Source organism: Colossoma macropomum, unplaced genomic scaffold, assembly GCF_904425465.1.
Source record: "Colossoma macropomum unplaced genomic scaffold, Colossoma_macropomum, whole genome shotgun sequence".
Lineage (NCBI taxonomy): Eukaryota > Metazoa > Chordata > Actinopteri > Characiformes > Serrasalmidae > Colossoma > Colossoma macropomum.
This window is the reverse complement of record NW_023494785.1, coordinates 45,398,261-45,416,438: the sequence shown is the minus strand read 5'-3', so window position 1 is coordinate 45,416,438 and position 18,178 is coordinate 45,398,261. Positions and strand designations below refer to the sequence as shown.

The following is an 18,178-nucleotide window of genomic DNA, read 5'->3' as shown; positions in this document are numbered from 1 at the left end:
AAGCGCATCAAGGGTAATGAAGCCAATAAGTAATTAAGCTTTATATAAAGTAATTCGCACGGTGCTAACTGCAGGTTAGCTAAACTATCATAGAGATGTTCAGTATCTCTAATAAATCTAATTATGCAGTTTCTGACACTGTATGACACTATTATCTATAAACATGGACAGAAGTACATTAGCATCATTTTTGGCTCAATCATCAGACATACACAGATCAGGCATGACATTCTGACCACCTCCTTGTTTCTACGCTCACTGTCCATTTTATCAGCTCCACTTACTATATAGGAGCACTTTGTAGTTCTACAGTTACAGACTGTAGTCCATCTGTTTCTCTGATACTTTGTTAGCCCCCTTTTACCCTGTTCTTCAGTGGTCAGGACCCCCATGGACCCTCACAGAGCAGGTACTATTTGGGTGGTGGATCATTCTCAGCACTGCAGTAACACTGACGTGGTGGTGGTGTGTTAGTGTGTGTTGTGCTGGTACGAGTGGATCAGACACAGCAGCGCTGTGGCCAACGTTAAAGGGTTAATATGACCAAGAAATCTGTATTTTGACAGTAAAGGGCTGTTTGACTGACATGCATAATAAACAACCACAAACTATTGATTTAACAAGAAACACAGGGCTGCAACCTTGTGCAAATCGGTATGCATCGGAAACCAAGCAGGGATATTTTGCCTAAATCTATTAAACGGTTTAAAGAAAACAACTTCTGAAGACGTTATGCCACAAAGTTCACTCCTGCTCCAAAAGGCTCAGCCATGGCACGCAGAGCAGGCAACGGTTTGCCAGTCCAGACATTGCCAAGCCAGAACATTTAATAGTGCATCAAATAGGGCTGAAAGATTAATTGTTTTTAATATCAAAATCAAAATTTAAGAGAGTGTAATTTTCAAAAAATGATGGTCTACGTTATCAAACACATTGTCTTAAATTTAACCTAACGTACACTGCGCTTGTACACTGCCTGTAGATGATATAGGCCAATCAGATCCAACCAAACCTTCATGCACTGTGACATCACAACCACAAATTCCTGGTTGTCTGGCACAGTACATTCAGGGGTCAAGCCTCAAGCTAGAAAAAGCAAATATTCTGGTCTTCTTGGCAAAAAAAGACTGAACTTTAATTTATAGAAAATAATCACAATTTAAATCTCAGTTGCAATATTAATCAGAAAAATCGCAATTATTTGTATATTTTCCCCAAATACTGTGAGTACAGTGATGTTGAATAAACACTGCACATCAAGCGCTGCACTACATCCTAATTACCCCTGTTTTTTAACGAACCAGGCAGCTGTTCGGCATTCTTTACGCACTGACGACGTCTTCAAAATGCTCAGAAAAGCGTACGCCGATGGAATTTATCATTAACAATGACATACATTCCTCTGGTGGACTGTAAAGCATTAAAGCCTGAATTTAAGTCAAGGCTAGCTGTAATTAACTATGCGGCATGTCTCCAACAGGGCAATCTGAAACCTCCCCACCCAAATCACTCACCGGACGAGCGGTCTCCACAGATGGCACAGAGGCGTTTCTGGGACAGCATTGGCCCGGTGCCCCCTGAAGACTTCAGGCCAAATGGTGGCTTCACATCATCAGAGCTGCTGACAGCATGCAGCTCAGACATCGAGGAGTTAATCTAACAGCAGCAGGAGAGAAAAGAACAATCAAAATTAGAGGCGCACGATCCTATTCACTCCTACCAGTTGATCACAGTGTGCTGCCTGTGTCCTGTTCTGTATTTACTGTAAGTCTTTCGTATTTATTTACTGTGCTGTTTTGTCTGCGCTGTGTTTATTGTATTGTTCTGCACTTGTGTTCCTGTGTTGGTCCTGGAGGAAGGTTGTTTGGTTTCACTGTGTACTTGTATAGAGCTGAAATGACATTAAAGCCTGACTTGACTTGACTTCAGAGTTTATTCAGCCAAAGAAACGCTACCATAACCAACGGCAGGACGCGGGCTCTGATCTTTGCTTATTTTTCTGGAGTGGATGAAGTTGAAAAATGTTCGATTGCAGCAAAAAAAACTGTCACTTTGCAAGAGGGCGAGTTACACTGCTGAGCTGTACAGTGGAACAGATTTACTCACATTTAAAAAATATTCAGCTCAAAGATAAAATATTAATTCAGTGGCGTCCTGTACGCTGTTCTCACCAAAAAGCATTTGAGAAATAGATAATGAACACCATTACCACTGCAGCTTTATGGGTAGTTTATCATAACGCAGAAATACGATGCTCTGTCTCTTTGCTAGTTGTGACGTTTAAGGCGCTTGTTAAGGTTTGCTAATGTTCATGTGGGCTGATTAGGAAGAACAGCAGCTCATGGAATTGGTTTCCATAGCTGAGCAGCTGCACACAAGCCTAAGATCACTATGCGCAATGCCAAGCGTCGGCTGGAGTGGAGTAAAGTGCCGCCACTGGACTCAGCAGTGGAAACAGTGATGAATCACGCTTCGCTATCTGTCAGTCTGATGATGAATCTGGGTTTGGTGGATGTTACCTACCAAAATACACAGTGCCAACAGTAAAGTTTAGTGGGGGAGGGATGATGGGCGGGGCTGTTTTTCAGGGTTTGGGCCCCTCAGTTCCAGTAAAGGGTGATGTTTACACAATTATATGGCAGCAGTTTGGGGAAGAGCCTCTCCTGTTCCAGCATGACTGAGCCCCTGCGCACAAAGCAGCTCCATAAAGACATGGTTTGAGGAGTTTGGTGTGGAGGAACTCCAGTGGCCCTCACAGAGCCCTGACCTCAACCCCTCTGAACACCTTTGGGATTAACTATAACGGAGATCGAGAGCCAGACCCTCTCGTCCAGCATCAGTGTCTGACCTCACAACGGCTCTTTCAACTGAATGGACACAAATTCCCACAGACTCTCTCCAACATCTTGTAGAAGCTTCCCAGAAGAGTGGAAGCTGTTAGAGCTGCAAAGGGGGGCAACTCCATATTAATGCCTATGGTTTTGGAATGGGACGTCCAACAAGCTCATATAGGTGTGATGGTCAGGTGTCCACATACTTTGAGCCATAATGTATATGGTGATACAACAGTTGCCATGATGATGTTGCCCAATAAACAGCGAGCGCTCAATAATCCGAACATAATCGGATTTCTGCAGTTATCCGATTACTCAAATGGTCATTTAAACACCATACTCCGATCTAGAAATCCGATTAAGAAATCCGACAGAGGCTGGATTTTAGCTCAGTAATCAGATTTCTCAGTGCATGTAAACTCTGACTCTGATTTCTATCTGATTTCTCAGTCTGCATGAGATCAGATGGTGGATGTCGCGAGACGCAGCAAAACACTGTTGGAGCGGCGCTGAAACCAAACATGAAATAAAGGATTTAAATATTCTTCATCTTCTAGACGATGTTTGTTCGTATTTTCAGGTAAAGCAGTGCGATGTTAAAAACAGCCGCGGTGTGAAGTTTGAGTTTTACGTCTCGTCTTCTTCTGTGAGTTTATTGGCTGGTTACAAAGCAGAAATCTGATTACTGTCTGACTCATGTAGACCTGGAGTTTCCCCATTATCTGATTACTCAAGTGCACGTAAACGTGTTGATCGGATTACTAACAAAATCTGATTTTCTGCATTTATCAGATTATTGAGTGCATGTAAACACACTCAGTGATCCATCATTGCGAGATGGTACAGAGATAGACTGAAGTAAGGTTAAAGTTATCTGGCTAAGCAAGAAATCCTGATTTGGCTGTAGAGAAACTGTAAACGGCCATAAAAACACGAACAGTGCAAAAGTTGTCTTCAACAGAGGGTTCATGATATAAAGCAGCCAATGGAGTGTTTTAAAGGTATTTAAGTCTCTGTACTCTAAAGCTCCAGTGCCACTATTCCTCTTTGAGGAAACACACGCCATTGTTTTTTACGCACAGACAAAATCCACAATATTGTAGCATAATTTATCACAATGTTACAAAGTATTACATTAAATTTAGTATATATATATATATATATATACACACAACAGTTTTTGTAGTGAACACACTACACATCCAGGCAGTTTTAGAGCAGATATCTTCTGGAAACGCGCCTCACTGCGGCTTGTTGTCGATAATGTCTGTTTGTGTAACCTTTATGACAGTGGAGTAAACAGAGCACAAAAACATACGGCAAAGATCTGGCTTAACGTAGCCGATACCTAATCTGCTTAAGTGCACGCCTGGATGCGCCGATCTTCTGGATCTGATCAGGACATCCCTACGTGACAATGAAGTGATTTTGGCAGATGTGTGGCAAACCTGTGGGTTGCTGAGGGGTCCGTAGCCCACCGAAGGAGTCCCGGGCACACCAGGAGAGCCGATGGACGAGCTGATAACGGACAGCGGCGAGTCCAGGGAGCTTACAGGGCTGCTGACGGCCGAGGTGGTGGGCGGCAAGGAGTTCATAGATGCAGACCAGGCTGACCAACTGAGAGGAGACTACTGGGCTTTGATGCTGCAGAGAGAGAGAGAGACAGAATAAGTGAACTTGACACAGACATATTTGCTCTCAGACTGGTTTATAACACTTCAGGATCTTGCCAAATCGAACAGCTGGTCTTCGCTTGAATCACATTTTTCAGGCAATATTGCTGTTTACAGCTAATTTGCAGCCAATTATATCAAAAATGTATCATAACCTAGTATAAAATGACAGCTAGCAAGCTTCCTGGCTACATCTGGACAATTAGACTGCAATTTGGACAACACTGGATTACATTTTTCCCTGCATACAATTGTGCTCATATGTAACACTGGAACAAAACAACAACAGGTAGGTTAGCCATCGAATGTCTGGCAACCCGGCTGGCTGAAACTCGAGCACTAAAACGGTCTAAAAACCTTCGAAAACGTCCCTGTTTACCAACAAAGCCTCTATAAACAGTCCCCGACATCTAAAATCACTGTTGTAGCAGAAAAGGCCTTCGCTTTACGAAGCTGATGTCGATTTTTTTCCCGTTCCACCTTAAATGCCGCACCACTCCGTTCTGCTGTGTGCGCCCCAACGCAGCTGCTGCGCCGTTTAAGGTGGAACGGAAAAATCGCATGAGAAGCCAACTTCAGCCTCGTCCTTCGCAGCCTGCTAGCTAGCAAATCACATTAACGACGCATTAAACTCTTAAACCGTATCTCTAAACACAAACCGAACTAAAAAGCGAGAGGAAGCGAGACATTTCCCGAAGCTAACAGCGGTTATTAGAGATTAGTAAAGGCTGGCTGAGCTAATTACATTGTACGTAGATAGCTAGCTAGCTTATGCTATGCTAGCGTTGTCACACGAACACAAGACCGAGTTTAGTGGCGCCTTCTCAGAACATTTCTTGTTTTCTGTGGATAAAACGCTGCTAGTTGTGGTCCGGAATCATAAGTCTACGTTATTAAACCGTAAAAAGCCCTTAATATTCATTAAAACGCGCGAGACGCGGGTAGCCAGTTAGCTGTAGCGTTAGCATCCCGAGCTGCACAACCGCTCCGTTCTGGCGCTTCAGTTCGCCACTTAGCTGACAAATCTGGCTTTAAAATCGTCGAAAAATCTGGAAAAAAAGCGAACGGACGCCGAGATTCACCACAGAACCTAAGCAGAGTGTGAATAAACGAGCCTATAAATGCGGATATTTTACCAACCAGGCAATTTGAAGTGAATGTTTTTGCATCCAGGCAAATACCTTGCTAGTCAGCCTCCTAGTGGACAGAGCGCGCCTGTTCACTTTCATTATAACAAACAAACAAACAAACAAACACAGGCAAAAGTCATAATCACTCAGACTGAGTGAAATTAGGCCATAAAAAGCGGGGAGAACCATTTTGACCCTTTCTTTTACCTTTATTATGTTACATACATGTAAATGTAATAAATGAAAAATCGTTTTATGTACAAATTGTATACTTGGTCATATAGGCAGATTCATTTAAAACATAGTGTATGTAAGAATCAAATATTTTACATATAGACACATTATACGGGTCATACATATATGCCTGATAGGTGGGTGAACATGCATAATATATGGATCACACATATACTGTAAGTCTGATACATGGACCATACTTATGGGTCATTCTACAGAAGCGTCCATTTTTGTGTCCCTAGCGTTTGCAGATATATTACACTTGAAAAACATGTTAGGGTTCCAATTTATTATATTTAAAATTAAAACAATAAGTTATTTTAACAATTACACCTTCTTGAGCCTCAATTTAGCAATATTGTTTTTTAAATCAATCATATGGAATTCCAAGCACCACAGAAGAGCTCGTCCCTCACAGTCATGTGTAAAGGCTGAGGCCACATTTTGAGGTAATTTTAACTGCAATAATCTATACATGACTATGGAATATATGAATTAAATGACATAAAGAAAACAAATGCCAAATAAATATTATAAAATATATAATGAAAGTTGTGGTCCCCAGGAGTCGTGTCACTGGTGTTACTGAGTGACAAAAAGTCTCAAACAGTTGAAAAACACTGCTGAAAAAAAATCACACTAATGACATCACAGCTTCCTTTTCCCTGTTTTCTGAGGATCTATGAAGAAAAGCTCAGGGTGAGTCCACTGAGTCTTTCAGTTATCAGAGATTTTCTCATTTAACTCATGATTTCATATGAAGCTTTTAGCTGAAGTCACTGGTGTGACCCACTTTATTCTGAGGTCATTGTGAAAAAATAGAACACAAATGGATTAAATTCCATATTTTAGTGATATATATTCCATGATTGACAACATGTGGTTTGATGCTCTGTAGCAGCCGTTTAGTAAACTGCATTGTTCATTAAAAATGTCTCTGGTGTTCCTTTATTATGTGTAGCACCAATGAGGATCAGTAACACCAGTGACTCCTATGGAGAGACGTGGACGTTTCTGTAGAATGACCCAGATATGTCTGATACGAACTATATAACATAAAGCTAGTATGCGTGAGTAAAATGTGCCATACACATATGAATAAGGTTTTCATATACATGATACATAGCTGAAATATATGTCTCATATTTGAAAAAGGCCAATTTCAATTAAGTTGGCCAAAAATATGTGTATTAATTATTGAGTTCAGGTGTTTCAGCATGGTTCTCTGTATGGTGAAATGGTTCTCTGCATGGTGAAATGGTTCTCTGCATGGTGAAATGGTTCTTCAGATTGACGGAGAATGTTTTAGTTCTATATAACACCAAAATGTTCTTCTGTTGTTACAAGCTTGTCATCGTAACAGTAGCAGAACCCTTTTTGGTGCTATATAGAACCAACATTTTCTCCATCAGTCTAAAGAACCATTTCACCATGCAGAGAACCATTTAAGCTTGCAGGTGGGCCTTTGGTTTTTCACGGTTCTACATAGAACTGTTGTCTTTACTAAAGGACCATTTTTTAAGAATCTGTTTTTTAAGAATCTGTTTTTTAAGAATCTGTTTTAAGAGTGAAGGCAATAATTTAAAAAGAAGCTCTTGCGATTTGAAAATTGCACTCTCTTAAATTGCGATGTCGATATAATGATTAATATTTCAGCGTATAAATAGTATTTTATATTTGAAAATGTGTAAAAGGAAATCTGAGGGAGCCAGTTTGAACGGGTCTGATGAAATTAATAATAGTGATATCTATAATTTTTCAGGTGCCGTGCTTAACCTCTTCAACTCCTTGAGACCACCGGTGGTCCAAAACGCACTTCGTCATATTCTTCATGACTTTCGTATTTCATAAGCTACATTCTAAAGGTGGGGGTCGTATGAGAGCTGTAACTGTCTTCTTTCCAGTCAAATAGATGGTGATGTCATTTTAAACCCTTATAATAAAAGAAGCTGAACTCATTTTTTTTCTACTGAAAGTCGACCCATTTTTCCATAAATCTGGGCTATAAACTATAAACAGATGGCGTCTCTTCAGTGATCTGCTCTGTAAACATTATTTTTATAAAATAATACAAAGAGCGTCTAAGATTTTTGGCTTTCAGCAGTAAATTGTAAGCATAGAGCAATATGTGTATCATAAAACACGTTCTGTTAATTTGAGGGGAGCTTTATTAGAAAATAAATAAATAAAAATTTACATTTATTTCATGCAGTTACTGAATAATTTGCCTTATGATTTGGTCACGAAAATTCAGAAGGACAAACCAAAATATACCCTGGAGAATAAGAGGTTAAGTTTGTTAATATTCACTAATAAATATTATTTACATCTCATTCTGTTCTGTTCAGCTCTACTTATTCTAGACTGACAGATGGAGCAGACTGGTTTTAAGGAGGAGGACTGTAGTGGGAGCAATGGGGTGTCAGGTGTGCCTGTGTGATGACTGTGTGTTGCCTTCGGGCCTCACAAGGGCAAAATAATATGAATATTATTTATATAAGTGAGTTTCAGGTGTGTAAGGCTGATATCCTGCCCTACGAGTGACATAACCTGTTTATCTTCATTCTCTGGGGGAACGCGTGGTGCCACAGCTTATCGCTTCCCACCGTCACACTGACTCAGACAAAAGGAGGTGAGTGAAGTTTAAGGCCTGGGAACGCTGTGCATTCCGCTCCTCACCTGTCTGCACTCTGATATACATCTGATAGACAAGCAGCAAAGAAAAAAGTCACAAAAGCATGTAGGCCAGGAGTCGACAGGCTCGGCCGCGTTATTACACCCAGAACAGAGAGGCCTGGACGTTCTGTACAGAGAACATGCGTCACACTCTCAGAGAATGTGAGTACTTAAATTAGCTTTTTTATCAAAACTACGGTACAGCAGTTTTAGTCTACAAGAGTTTGAACAAGACAACATGGTAACAGTGCTAGCAAAACTTAGGATATAGAATATATATTAATATAGAATGTAAATAAATACACTGATCAGCCATAACATTATGACCATTCCTTGTTTCTGCGCTCACTTACTATATAGGTGCACTTTGTAGTTCTACAGTTACAGACTGTAGTCCATCTGTTTCTCTGATACTTTGTTAGCCCCCTTTTACCCTGTTCTTCAGTGGTCAGGACCCCCATGGACCCTCACAGAGCAGGTACTATTTGGGTGGTGGATCATTCTCAGCACTGCAGTAACACTGACGTGGTGGTGGTGTGTTAGTGTGTGTTGTGCTGGTGAGAGTGGATCAGACACAGCAGCAATGCTGGACAATGAGTGTAGAAACAAGGAGGTGGTCACAATGTTATGCCTGATTGGTGTAGATGACATGAAGCACTCTTAGCACAAAAGACTTCAGTCATCACTGGAAACAGTAAATGGCTTAATTCGATTTAAAGTAACGCATCGTTTTTATTAGCGAGATCCCGCTCTGAGCTTTCAACACGTCAGCATATAATTTGTATTGATTTTCTGATGTCAAGAACGTCTCGTCATAAAACGTTGCCTGTGCAAAAGATATGGCATATTTATATTAGATTTTATGTTGTTAATATACATATATTTTTCCCAGTATGTTAAACTCAACAAATAAATAGAAATTGTGAGTCACAACTTGTAGAAAAAATACTTAAGTTTGAAAACTATATATATATCACTTTTATATCATTATGATTTAAAAAAGGGCAAAAACAATTGTTTAATAATAAATGGCTTGACCCAACCACTAACCATGAATAAAAGAAAAGTTGTTGTATTATCATTATTATTCTCTGAAAAAATATCAAAAAATCACAAATTCTGCCAGGGTATGTAAACTTATGAGCACAACTGTATATATCGCTGCTGTCGGAACAATCTCCATTTTTGTCATTTTTCAGTTTTTGTCACCATTTGAAAATGGCTGTTTGCTCTTTACATTGTGTGTGAATTTCATGATGAATGGACTAAAAGAAATGATCCAAAATGACCTGGAAAAAATTCTGGTTCCATTGACTTACATTAAAAGTAAAGTAGGTTTTTCCCTCTCCTGTAAAGTTACCAGTTTGGGGATACAAAGTTTTGTTCCGACGACAGCGATACATATATATACATATGTATATATACTTATATATAAATGTATATATATATACATGTGTACATCTCTCTCAGTCTCATGCCAAAAAAATAATAAATGGGCCAAAATCATAAACATATATGTGTGTGTCTGTGTGTGTGTGTGTGTGCGTGTCTGTGTGTGTGTGTGTGTGTGTGTGTGTGTGCGTGTGTGTGTCTGTGTGTGTGTGTGTGTGTGTGTGTGTGTCTGTGTGTGTGTGTGTGTGTGTGTGCGTGCGTGTGTGTGTCTGTGTGTGTGTGTGCGTGTGTGTGTCTGTGTGTGTGTGTGTGTGTGTGTGTGTGTGTGTGTGTGTGTGTGTATAAATGCTCTGTTCTTCATGTGTAGCTCCCGTGACTTCACTAAAGGAAAGAACACGATGCTCTGAGCTTTACTGAAATGTGTGCAGTGACACCATCGTTCCTCCGTCTTCCACTCAGCAATGTTTCTGATCCTCTTCACTCCAGGTATCTGTTTGGACACTGTAACACTAAAACTTTCTAGAACTTCATTCTGGATATTAACCTTTAAATTTCACTCTAAGTATTAATTTTATTATTACTTGAATTTGACTTTGAATATGAATTTTATTTGAACTTCATTCAATTTACTATTTTAAATGTAACTTTAACATTCTTTATATACATTTTATTATATCTTTTATTACATTTCACATTCTTTATATACATTTTATTATATATTTATTGTGCAGTTTTCTCTGTTAAAATCATCCACAGCTCTGTCGTAAGTAGAAAATAGTGATTTCAAAGTTTTGAACAGTAACATAATTCATTCATTCATTTAAAGATCTTTATTTTAAACAGACTATCGCCTTTATTAGAATTAGGACACACTAATATTCTGCTGAATTAGTAATAGTTGTATATACAGAACTTGTCCTGATTTGTCTAATGTGATGATACTTAGTATAGTTATAGGATGAATGTACCTCTAACAGGATACATCTGAATTTTCTTGATTACATGTGATTTTCACACTTTTAATCACAATTAAATTTGGATTTTCTATTGTTTTGTTAAAAATAAATGGTCCTGTTTAACCAAAGCAATAGATTTAATATGATAAGTGGTTAAAACTCATTTTTTAGCCGTACAGTTTGATCAGTTTAAAAAACCTTTAAGCTTTGCACCAAATGAAACATAACACTTTAGATACAGACATTAATTAAATGAATCTCTCTGTGATCTCTCAGGGCTTTTCTCTCTATGTTTGGGCTCCGAGCCTCTTCAGTATCACTTCATAGCTGACAGAAAGAACTGGACGGAGGCTCAGAGGTATTGCAGAGAGGTCTACTCTGATCTGGCCACTATTACCAATGCAGACGTCATGAGCGGCCTGCTGAGGAACATTTCAGCCGTAAGCACTGAGAACGTTTACATCGGACTCCACAGGACAGACATATACACGTGGCACTGGTCACTGCCGGATATTTCTCCGCAGTCTGACTTCCGTAACTGGAAACGAGGGCAGCCGAATGTGAACTCTAATCAGGACAGGTGTGCAGTAATGGAGCCGAGTGGAGAATGGGTCGAAGATAGCTGTTCCACTCAGAGGCAGTTTGTATGCATCGACGGTAAAAAACGTTTCTGATTGCATTTCTGTCACTACAAACAGAACATTTCCTGCACATTTTAGTGATTTACTTCACATTTCAAAGCAATTTCCATACAGTGATGTTTAAATTATGTTTTTTCCCCATATGAATAAATATTGTGCAAAATTTTGTGTACTTTACTTATATCACACGCTAACAATCACCTGGAACACCACTGCAACCACCTAGCAACCCCCAAGTAACCACCATATATACCACCTGGCAACACCCTAACAAGACCCTAGCAACCACCACAGCAACACCCTAGAAAATACCCGAAATTCTATAGCAATTACCAAGCAACACTCAAGCGACAACCTTGGGTACCATAGCAACCCCCACCCAACACCCTAGTAACCATCAGAGATACCACAGCAACCACCAAATGACCACTAATAACCACTTGGAAAACCACAGCAACCACCTATCAACACCCATCTTGGGTATTGTACCAACCACCTAGCAACCCACTAGTAACCACCATGTATATCACCTGGCAACACCCTAACAAAACCCTAGCAACCACCTTGGGTACTCTGGCAACAGCCTAGAAAAAAATGGGAATTCCACAGCAACTACCTAGCAACACTCTAGCAACCACCTTTGGTACCGTAGCAATCCCCACCCAACACCCTAGTAACCACCAAAGACACCATATCAACCACCTACTAATGAACTAGTAACCACTTGGAACACCACCGCAACCACCTACCAACACCCTGGTGACCACCTGAGTACCACTAAAACCACCCAGCAACCCACTAATAACCACCATATATACCACCTGGCAACACCCTAACAACACCCTAGCAACCACCTTGGGTACCACAACAACACCCTAGCAAAACCTGGAATTACATAGCAACTACCCTAACAACACCCTAGCAACCACCTTGTGTACCATAGCAACAACCTAGAAAAAACCTAGAATTACATAGCAATTACCTAGCAACACTCTTGCAACCACCTTGGGTACCATAGCAACAGCCTAGAAAAAAACCTGGAATTTCACAGCAACAACCTAGCAACACTCTAGTATCCACTTTTGGTACCATGGCAACCCCTACCCAACACTCTAGTAACCACCAAAGATACCAACAATCTAGCAACCACTTACCGAAACCCTAGCGACCACCTTGGGTACCATAGCAACCACTAGCAACACTCAGTCATCCCCTAAAGATACCATAGCAACCACGTAACAAAAACCTAGGAACACTCTAGCAAGCACCAGGAATACCAGAACAACAATCTAGCAACACCTTAGCAACCACCTGGGACACCGTAGAAACCACCTATCAATGACCAAGCAACCACCTTGGATACCTTATCAACACGCTGGTTACCACCTAAAATACCACAGGAAACATCTGGCAACCATCTCGAAATTGATTAAGCTGCACAATCACTCAGCATTTTCTTCAGGAAACACTTTTCTAGATTAAAATTAACTCAATTAAATGCTGTTTAATGTTTTTTTAAAGATCTACACAAAAGAAAAATAATACAGTTTCCAAGAATGCACACAAACGCAAACAGGCCACGATTCGTTTCTATTTTACTGGAATGGGTTGAAATCTATGTTGAGTATTAAACACAGATGTACTGTTTGAGACACATAAACATCGACTACCGCCACTTATCAGTAATCTGATTGGTCACTCAGTCTTCTGGCTTTCTAACATAAAGATTGTGACCCTAAAGTGTCCTCTATGTTGTGAATACTGTACTCATGACAGAGATCGGCGGCGGCTACGTCCTGGTGGAGGTGAACAGATCTTGGAGAGAAGCTCAGGAACACTGCAGAACCTTCTACACAGATCTGGCCAGTGCCAGGAACTCTTCTGAAAACCAGGCTGTAAACGTGGCCTCCAAGTTTCAGCAGGTGTGGATTGGGCTGTTTAAAGATTCGTGGGTGTGGTCAGACCAGAGCGACTCCTCCTATCGCTTCTGGAAGACCAATCAGCCGAATAACCTCAAAGGACAAGACTGCACGGTGGCTACAATGAACCGCACCGGAAGATGGAATGATGTTAGCTGTGGTAACGCTAACGCCTTCATCTGCCAAGAAGGTGAGTTGACAGTCGTATTTATATATATATACACACTGTCCACTTTATCAGCTCCACTGACCGTATAGTTTCACTCTGTAGTTCTACAGTTACAGACTGTAGTCCATCTGTTTCTCTGATACTTTGTTAGCCCCCTTTTACCCTGTTCTTCAGTGGTCAGGACCCCCATGGACCCTCACAGAGCAGGTACTATTTGGGTGGTGGGTCATTCTCAGCACTGCAGTAACACTGACGTGGTGGTGGTGTGTTAGTGTGTGTTGTGCTGGTCTGAGTGGATCAGACACAGCAGTGCTGCTGGAGTTTTTAAACACTGTGTCCACTCACTGTCCACTCTATTAGACAATCCTACCTCGTCAGTCCACCTTGTAGATGTAAAGTCAGCGACGATAGCTCATCTGCTGCTGCACAGTTTGTGTTGGTCATCCTCTAGTCCTTCATCAGTGGTCACAGGACGCTGCCCACAGGACGCTGTTGGCTGGATGTCTTTGGTTCTCAGTCCAGCAGCGACACTGAGGTGTTTAAATACTCACAGATTCTTTCAGAGCAACATACAGTGTGCTGCAGCTGGGCTTCAGCCTGTGCTGCTATGAAATGATCGAAGGGTCAAACTAGTTAGGAGTTATAAGTGTTGAAGAGCCACTGATTTTTCGACATTTCAGCGTAATTAAATGGTGAAGATGTAAACAGAGTCATTCAGGCAACCGTCTAGGCTTTGGCTCCGTCATCCCCGGTGATGCTACAGCTGACCGTGGCCAGGAGTCCATGAGATCACGGTTGACCTCTCTCTCTCTGGGTGGGCAGGACAGCTTCACAGGACTCGGAGGAAGCCTGTGTTCGCCTTCACTCTCCTAGAGCTGGGGGAATCGTGTGATGGGGGGAGTCAGAACTAGTGGGTGGAATTGGAGACTATTCTCCAATTGAGGAGAAAATTGGGTAAAAAAGAACTGTTCACAGTGGTGGTGATAGGAACCAGACGTCCACCTCTAAAAGCTCCCTCACAGAAAGTTCCTACATGAAATGGTTATGAATTCACTGCCTGATGACTGAGACACTGTTTTATGATAGTTTAGAGAACTTAAACTCCATTCATGGTGGAGGGATACATGCAGGGCGCTGTGAGGCAAAATAGTCCCCAAAGAAAACTTATTATTTCAGATTTTCCACTATTTTCCATCATCAACATTCCATATAAACTCAGAAGACTCGTGTAGGTTCACTGGTGGTTCTGGATAGTAAATAAAATGTCTATATTTTTTCAGTCCACTCTAGTTTCTAGTCCTGGTTTTACCACTTATCAGTTTTTTCTTTTACAGCTTTGAAAATGCAAAACACACCTTCCCAGTCGGTCACATCCCCAGCATCCAGACCGATCCAAAACCAGATCTCGCCAACAGCAGCTACGTCACCAAACGTCCAAAACATTTCTCTTAATGTTTCTCCAACACTGATGAAACCGGACACAACAGCTGCCTCGGAAATGAATCAAACAGCTACACAACACAGAAGCAGATTTCCTGAGACAGATATCACACTGTCTGCAGGGTACATACCATCCCCCACTGCCCAATCCCAGGTTCCAACAGATCAGATGACAACCAGCAATGGATCAGATACTCCTGATGGTGCTGTAGACAGTACAGGATCAGAACCAGGAGTTACAGCACACACAACGCTGCTTAACACAGCGACAGAAAGCCCACAAGCCTCAGTGATCACATCACCAGAATCTACAATAACAACTACACCTCTACACGTCTACACTCAGGTTCCAGCCGCTAAAATCATGGACGGTTTCTCCAATATAATCACACCCTCAGCACCTTCGATCAACTCTACTCCAGCCCAAACACTGCCTACTGCTCCTCTACGCACAAGCAAACCTGCTGCTGAGACGAATACGGCATTTAGCGCATCTCAGAATGTTAAAGCACCATTAGAACCCACAGTAGAGCCAACAGCAGGACCTACAGTGTCCCGAAACGATGCACAAACTCAAGGATCCAACGTCGCTCCAAAACATACAAGAAGATCTGCAGAGTTTTCTAATGAAACCACGATGGCACTGAATACAGAGACTATACTGCCCCAAACAACCGTAACAGTCCGAGATACAACGACTGAGAGGAGTATTGCAAGAATACAACAACAACTAGAAGGTAATATCATTTCTTCTATTCTGATCTGTTCTACCTAGAACCATCTACAGCACATTCTCCATCCATCTGAAGAACCCTTTCATGATGCAAAGAACCATTTAATCATGCCAAGGGTTCTTTGGGTGTTCATGGTTATAGGTTTAAACCCTGATGCGCTTCGCTTTCTAAGGGGATTTGGGTCAATGGTTACTTTTAGGGTTGTTCGCTACGTTCACAGCTCCAGGAAAACTAAAGAAGCAAACTTCAGACACTGTGCAGATTTGATGTTTTTTAACCCATTTCATGGAAAATGGTTTTTTTTTTAATAAAAGTCTGATGTGGTACATAAACAATATTTATTGTTTTTTTTAAATAACATACAAATACGCTTAAAATGCAACACTGAAAACACAAAAAAAACACAAACACATATTGGGGGAGAGGGGTTGTTATGTTAGTGTCCGCATCATGCCCATAGACCAGCAATCAAACAATAAAATTTAAAAGAAATATTAAATTGAAATTAAATTAAATCGCTCTGGTCCTACAAGGCCTCGATAAAAGCAATAGCATTTGAGCAGTTCTGAATTGTGGCAGCCGTTGCTTTGTGAAATCCGACTAGCCGTTCCAAAATAAGTGTATCCAAAAAATTGCAATGCCAAGATGAAGATAACTGAATATCTGGCACAAACCAACCCTTCAAAATAGACTTCTTGGAAGCGGTTAAGGCTGCCATTAAAACTCTTTTTGTGCTGTAAATTAAGATTTACATTAAATCATCGCCTAGTAGAAGCAAACCTGGACATAAAGGACTGTCAGCATTTAGGAGAACAGACAGTGTTTGTACCACAGAGCTCCAACATATGAATATAATCCCCAACAGAGCCTGAATTACATCCATTACAACTTTTTTACTGGACAATTTCATCAGAAAGGTGCGGCATGGCGTTACATAGATCCTGTGAACTGACTTGAAATGTATTAATTGATGAGACAAATTTTTGCATGAAGTGAAAATATTATGCCATATCACATCCCAATCTAGGATTACATTGAGAGCCCTATTCCAAACAGAAATCGAACCTGTAGTGGGGTTTTTAATTTTAATAAACAAATCATTTCAAATAAAAAAACTTTTTTTAAATAAGAGAGCTTGGTGTAACGCATAAACAGTGCTAAAGTTTCAGAATGTGTTGTTCGCTCTGTGGTCCATATGGAAACTAAACTGCAAGAAACAGCTGTTTTTGAATTGATTATTTCCATGATGTCACAAAAACCAACAAATGAACATAGTTCAGCCTATTCAGCCTCTGGCAGTTTAGCCCCGCCTATTCAGTTTTAGTTGTAAGTGACGCTTATTAGTCCCACAACGGGGAAATTTCACCTCCGCATTTAACTCATCCGTGCAGTGAAACACCACATACACACTAGTGAACACACACACACACTAGGGGGCAGTGAGCAGACTTGACCGGAGCGGTGGGCAGCCCTATCCACAGCATCCGGGGAGCAGTTGGGGGTTAGGTGTTTTGCTCAAGGGCACTTGAGTCATGTACTGTAGGCTCAGGGGATCAAACCGGCGATCGAACAGGTCACAGGGCTGGTTCCCTAACCTCCAGCCCATGACTGCCCCAAGCTGAAGTTATAAGGAGTGTTTCAGCCTGAATGAGGCCAATCAGAATGGTGCTCATTTACATGCATCTGCTTTTGTGACTGGTTTTAGTGCATACATGCACATAGACATAGAGAAATGTAGGATGTTGGTGCTTTAAAACATTTAATTTATAATACACCCTTTTCCTCTGCCATTAGCACAAAGCTTTTTTTCCACCTTAAACTTATTCATATGCACACGTTCTCTTAGATAACCTGGTTCTGGTGAAGGAGAACCTAACGTGGAGTGAAGCAGTGAGGTACTGCAGGGAACATCATGTGGACCTGATGTCCGTTCTCTCTGAGCAGCAGCAGAAAAGTGTGGAGAAGAAAGCTAGCCTAGCTTCCAGCAGCTACGTGTGGCTGGGCCTGCGCTATTCCTGCACGTTTAACTTCTGGTTCTGGATCAGAAACAGAGAGACTGGCTGCTACCAGAACTGGGCTCCGGGTCACAGAACCGAGGGCCTGGACTGCGGCCTGGCCGGAGCGATGGAGTCCGGCGGGGAGCACCGATGGGCGGGAAGGTCTCAGAGTGACAGGTTCAACTTCGTCTGCTTCACGTGTGCTACGTGCCAAACGTGCGGTGCTGGAGTTGTACCTTAGCACTAGAAATGAAGGAAAGGTAAACAGAGAGAGAGACTGTGACGGACAATTTGAGAATGTAGTTAATCTGAATTCGACTGCTGCTGCATGTAATTCCAGTGTATTGTGTATTAAAGGAATATTCCAGTGTTTTCATTCCTAA

General features: G+C 41.3%; 2 protein-coding genes across 6 annotated transcripts in view; one reads left to right on the top strand and one right to left on the bottom strand.

The window, feature by feature from the left end:
• Positions 1-5,715, bottom strand: part of rxrbb (retinoid x receptor, beta b) — an 18,861-nt gene extending 13,146 nt beyond the window's left edge. Inside the window, exons 1-3 of one of the 2 annotated variants that reach the window (XM_036596528.1) lie at positions 5,689-5,715; positions 4,283-4,478; positions 1,515-1,656 (exon numbers count right to left, since the gene is read on the bottom strand). In XM_036596528.1, coding sequence (XP_036452421.1) covers positions 1,515-1,656; positions 4,283-4,429 — 289 coding nt within the window. In that variant the 5' untranslated portion in view covers positions 4,430-4,478; positions 5,689-5,715. Of the gene's footprint in view, positions 1-1,514; positions 1,657-4,282; positions 4,479-5,647 lie in introns of both variants that reach the window. The other variant, XM_036596519.1, reaches the window with a different exon arrangement.
• LOC118825699 lies at positions 4,646-18,178 on the top strand. 4 transcript variants are annotated; one of them, XM_036596487.1, is made up of 7 exons: positions 4,658-4,796; positions 8,373-8,709; positions 10,307-10,425; positions 11,172-11,552; positions 13,313-13,645; positions 14,959-15,801; positions 17,645-18,178. In XM_036596487.1, the coding sequence occupies exons 3-7, from the start codon at positions 10,401-10,403 to the stop codon at positions 18,034-18,036; spliced, it is 1,974 nt and encodes a 657-aa protein (XP_036452380.1). In that variant the 5' UTR covers positions 4,658-4,796; positions 8,373-8,709; positions 10,307-10,400; the 3' UTR covers positions 18,037-18,178. The 4 variants fall into 4 exon arrangements, with proteins under 4 accessions (XP_036452389.1, XP_036452380.1, XP_036452372.1 ...); XM_036596496.1 differs by lacking the exon at positions 8,373-8,709 and having other exon boundaries at positions 4,646-4,796; XM_036596479.1 differs by lacking the exon at positions 4,658-4,796 and having other exon boundaries at positions 8,104-8,503.

What these genes read in the sequence shown, in the direction of transcription:
- LOC118825699 (XM_036596496.1), top strand. Translation starts at nt 10,401, where the DNA reads ATGTTTCTGATCCTCTTCACTCCAG. An exon ending in CGCCTTCATCTGCCAAGAAG is followed by an intron (nt 13,646 to 14,958) that starts GTGAGTTGACAG and finishes TTTCTTTTACAG; the next exon opens with CTTTGAAAATGCAAAACACA. An exon ending in AATACAACAACAACTAGAAG is followed by an intron (nt 15,802 to 17,644) that starts GTAATATCATTT and finishes ACGTTCTCTTAG; the next exon opens with ATAACCTGGTTCTGGTGAAG.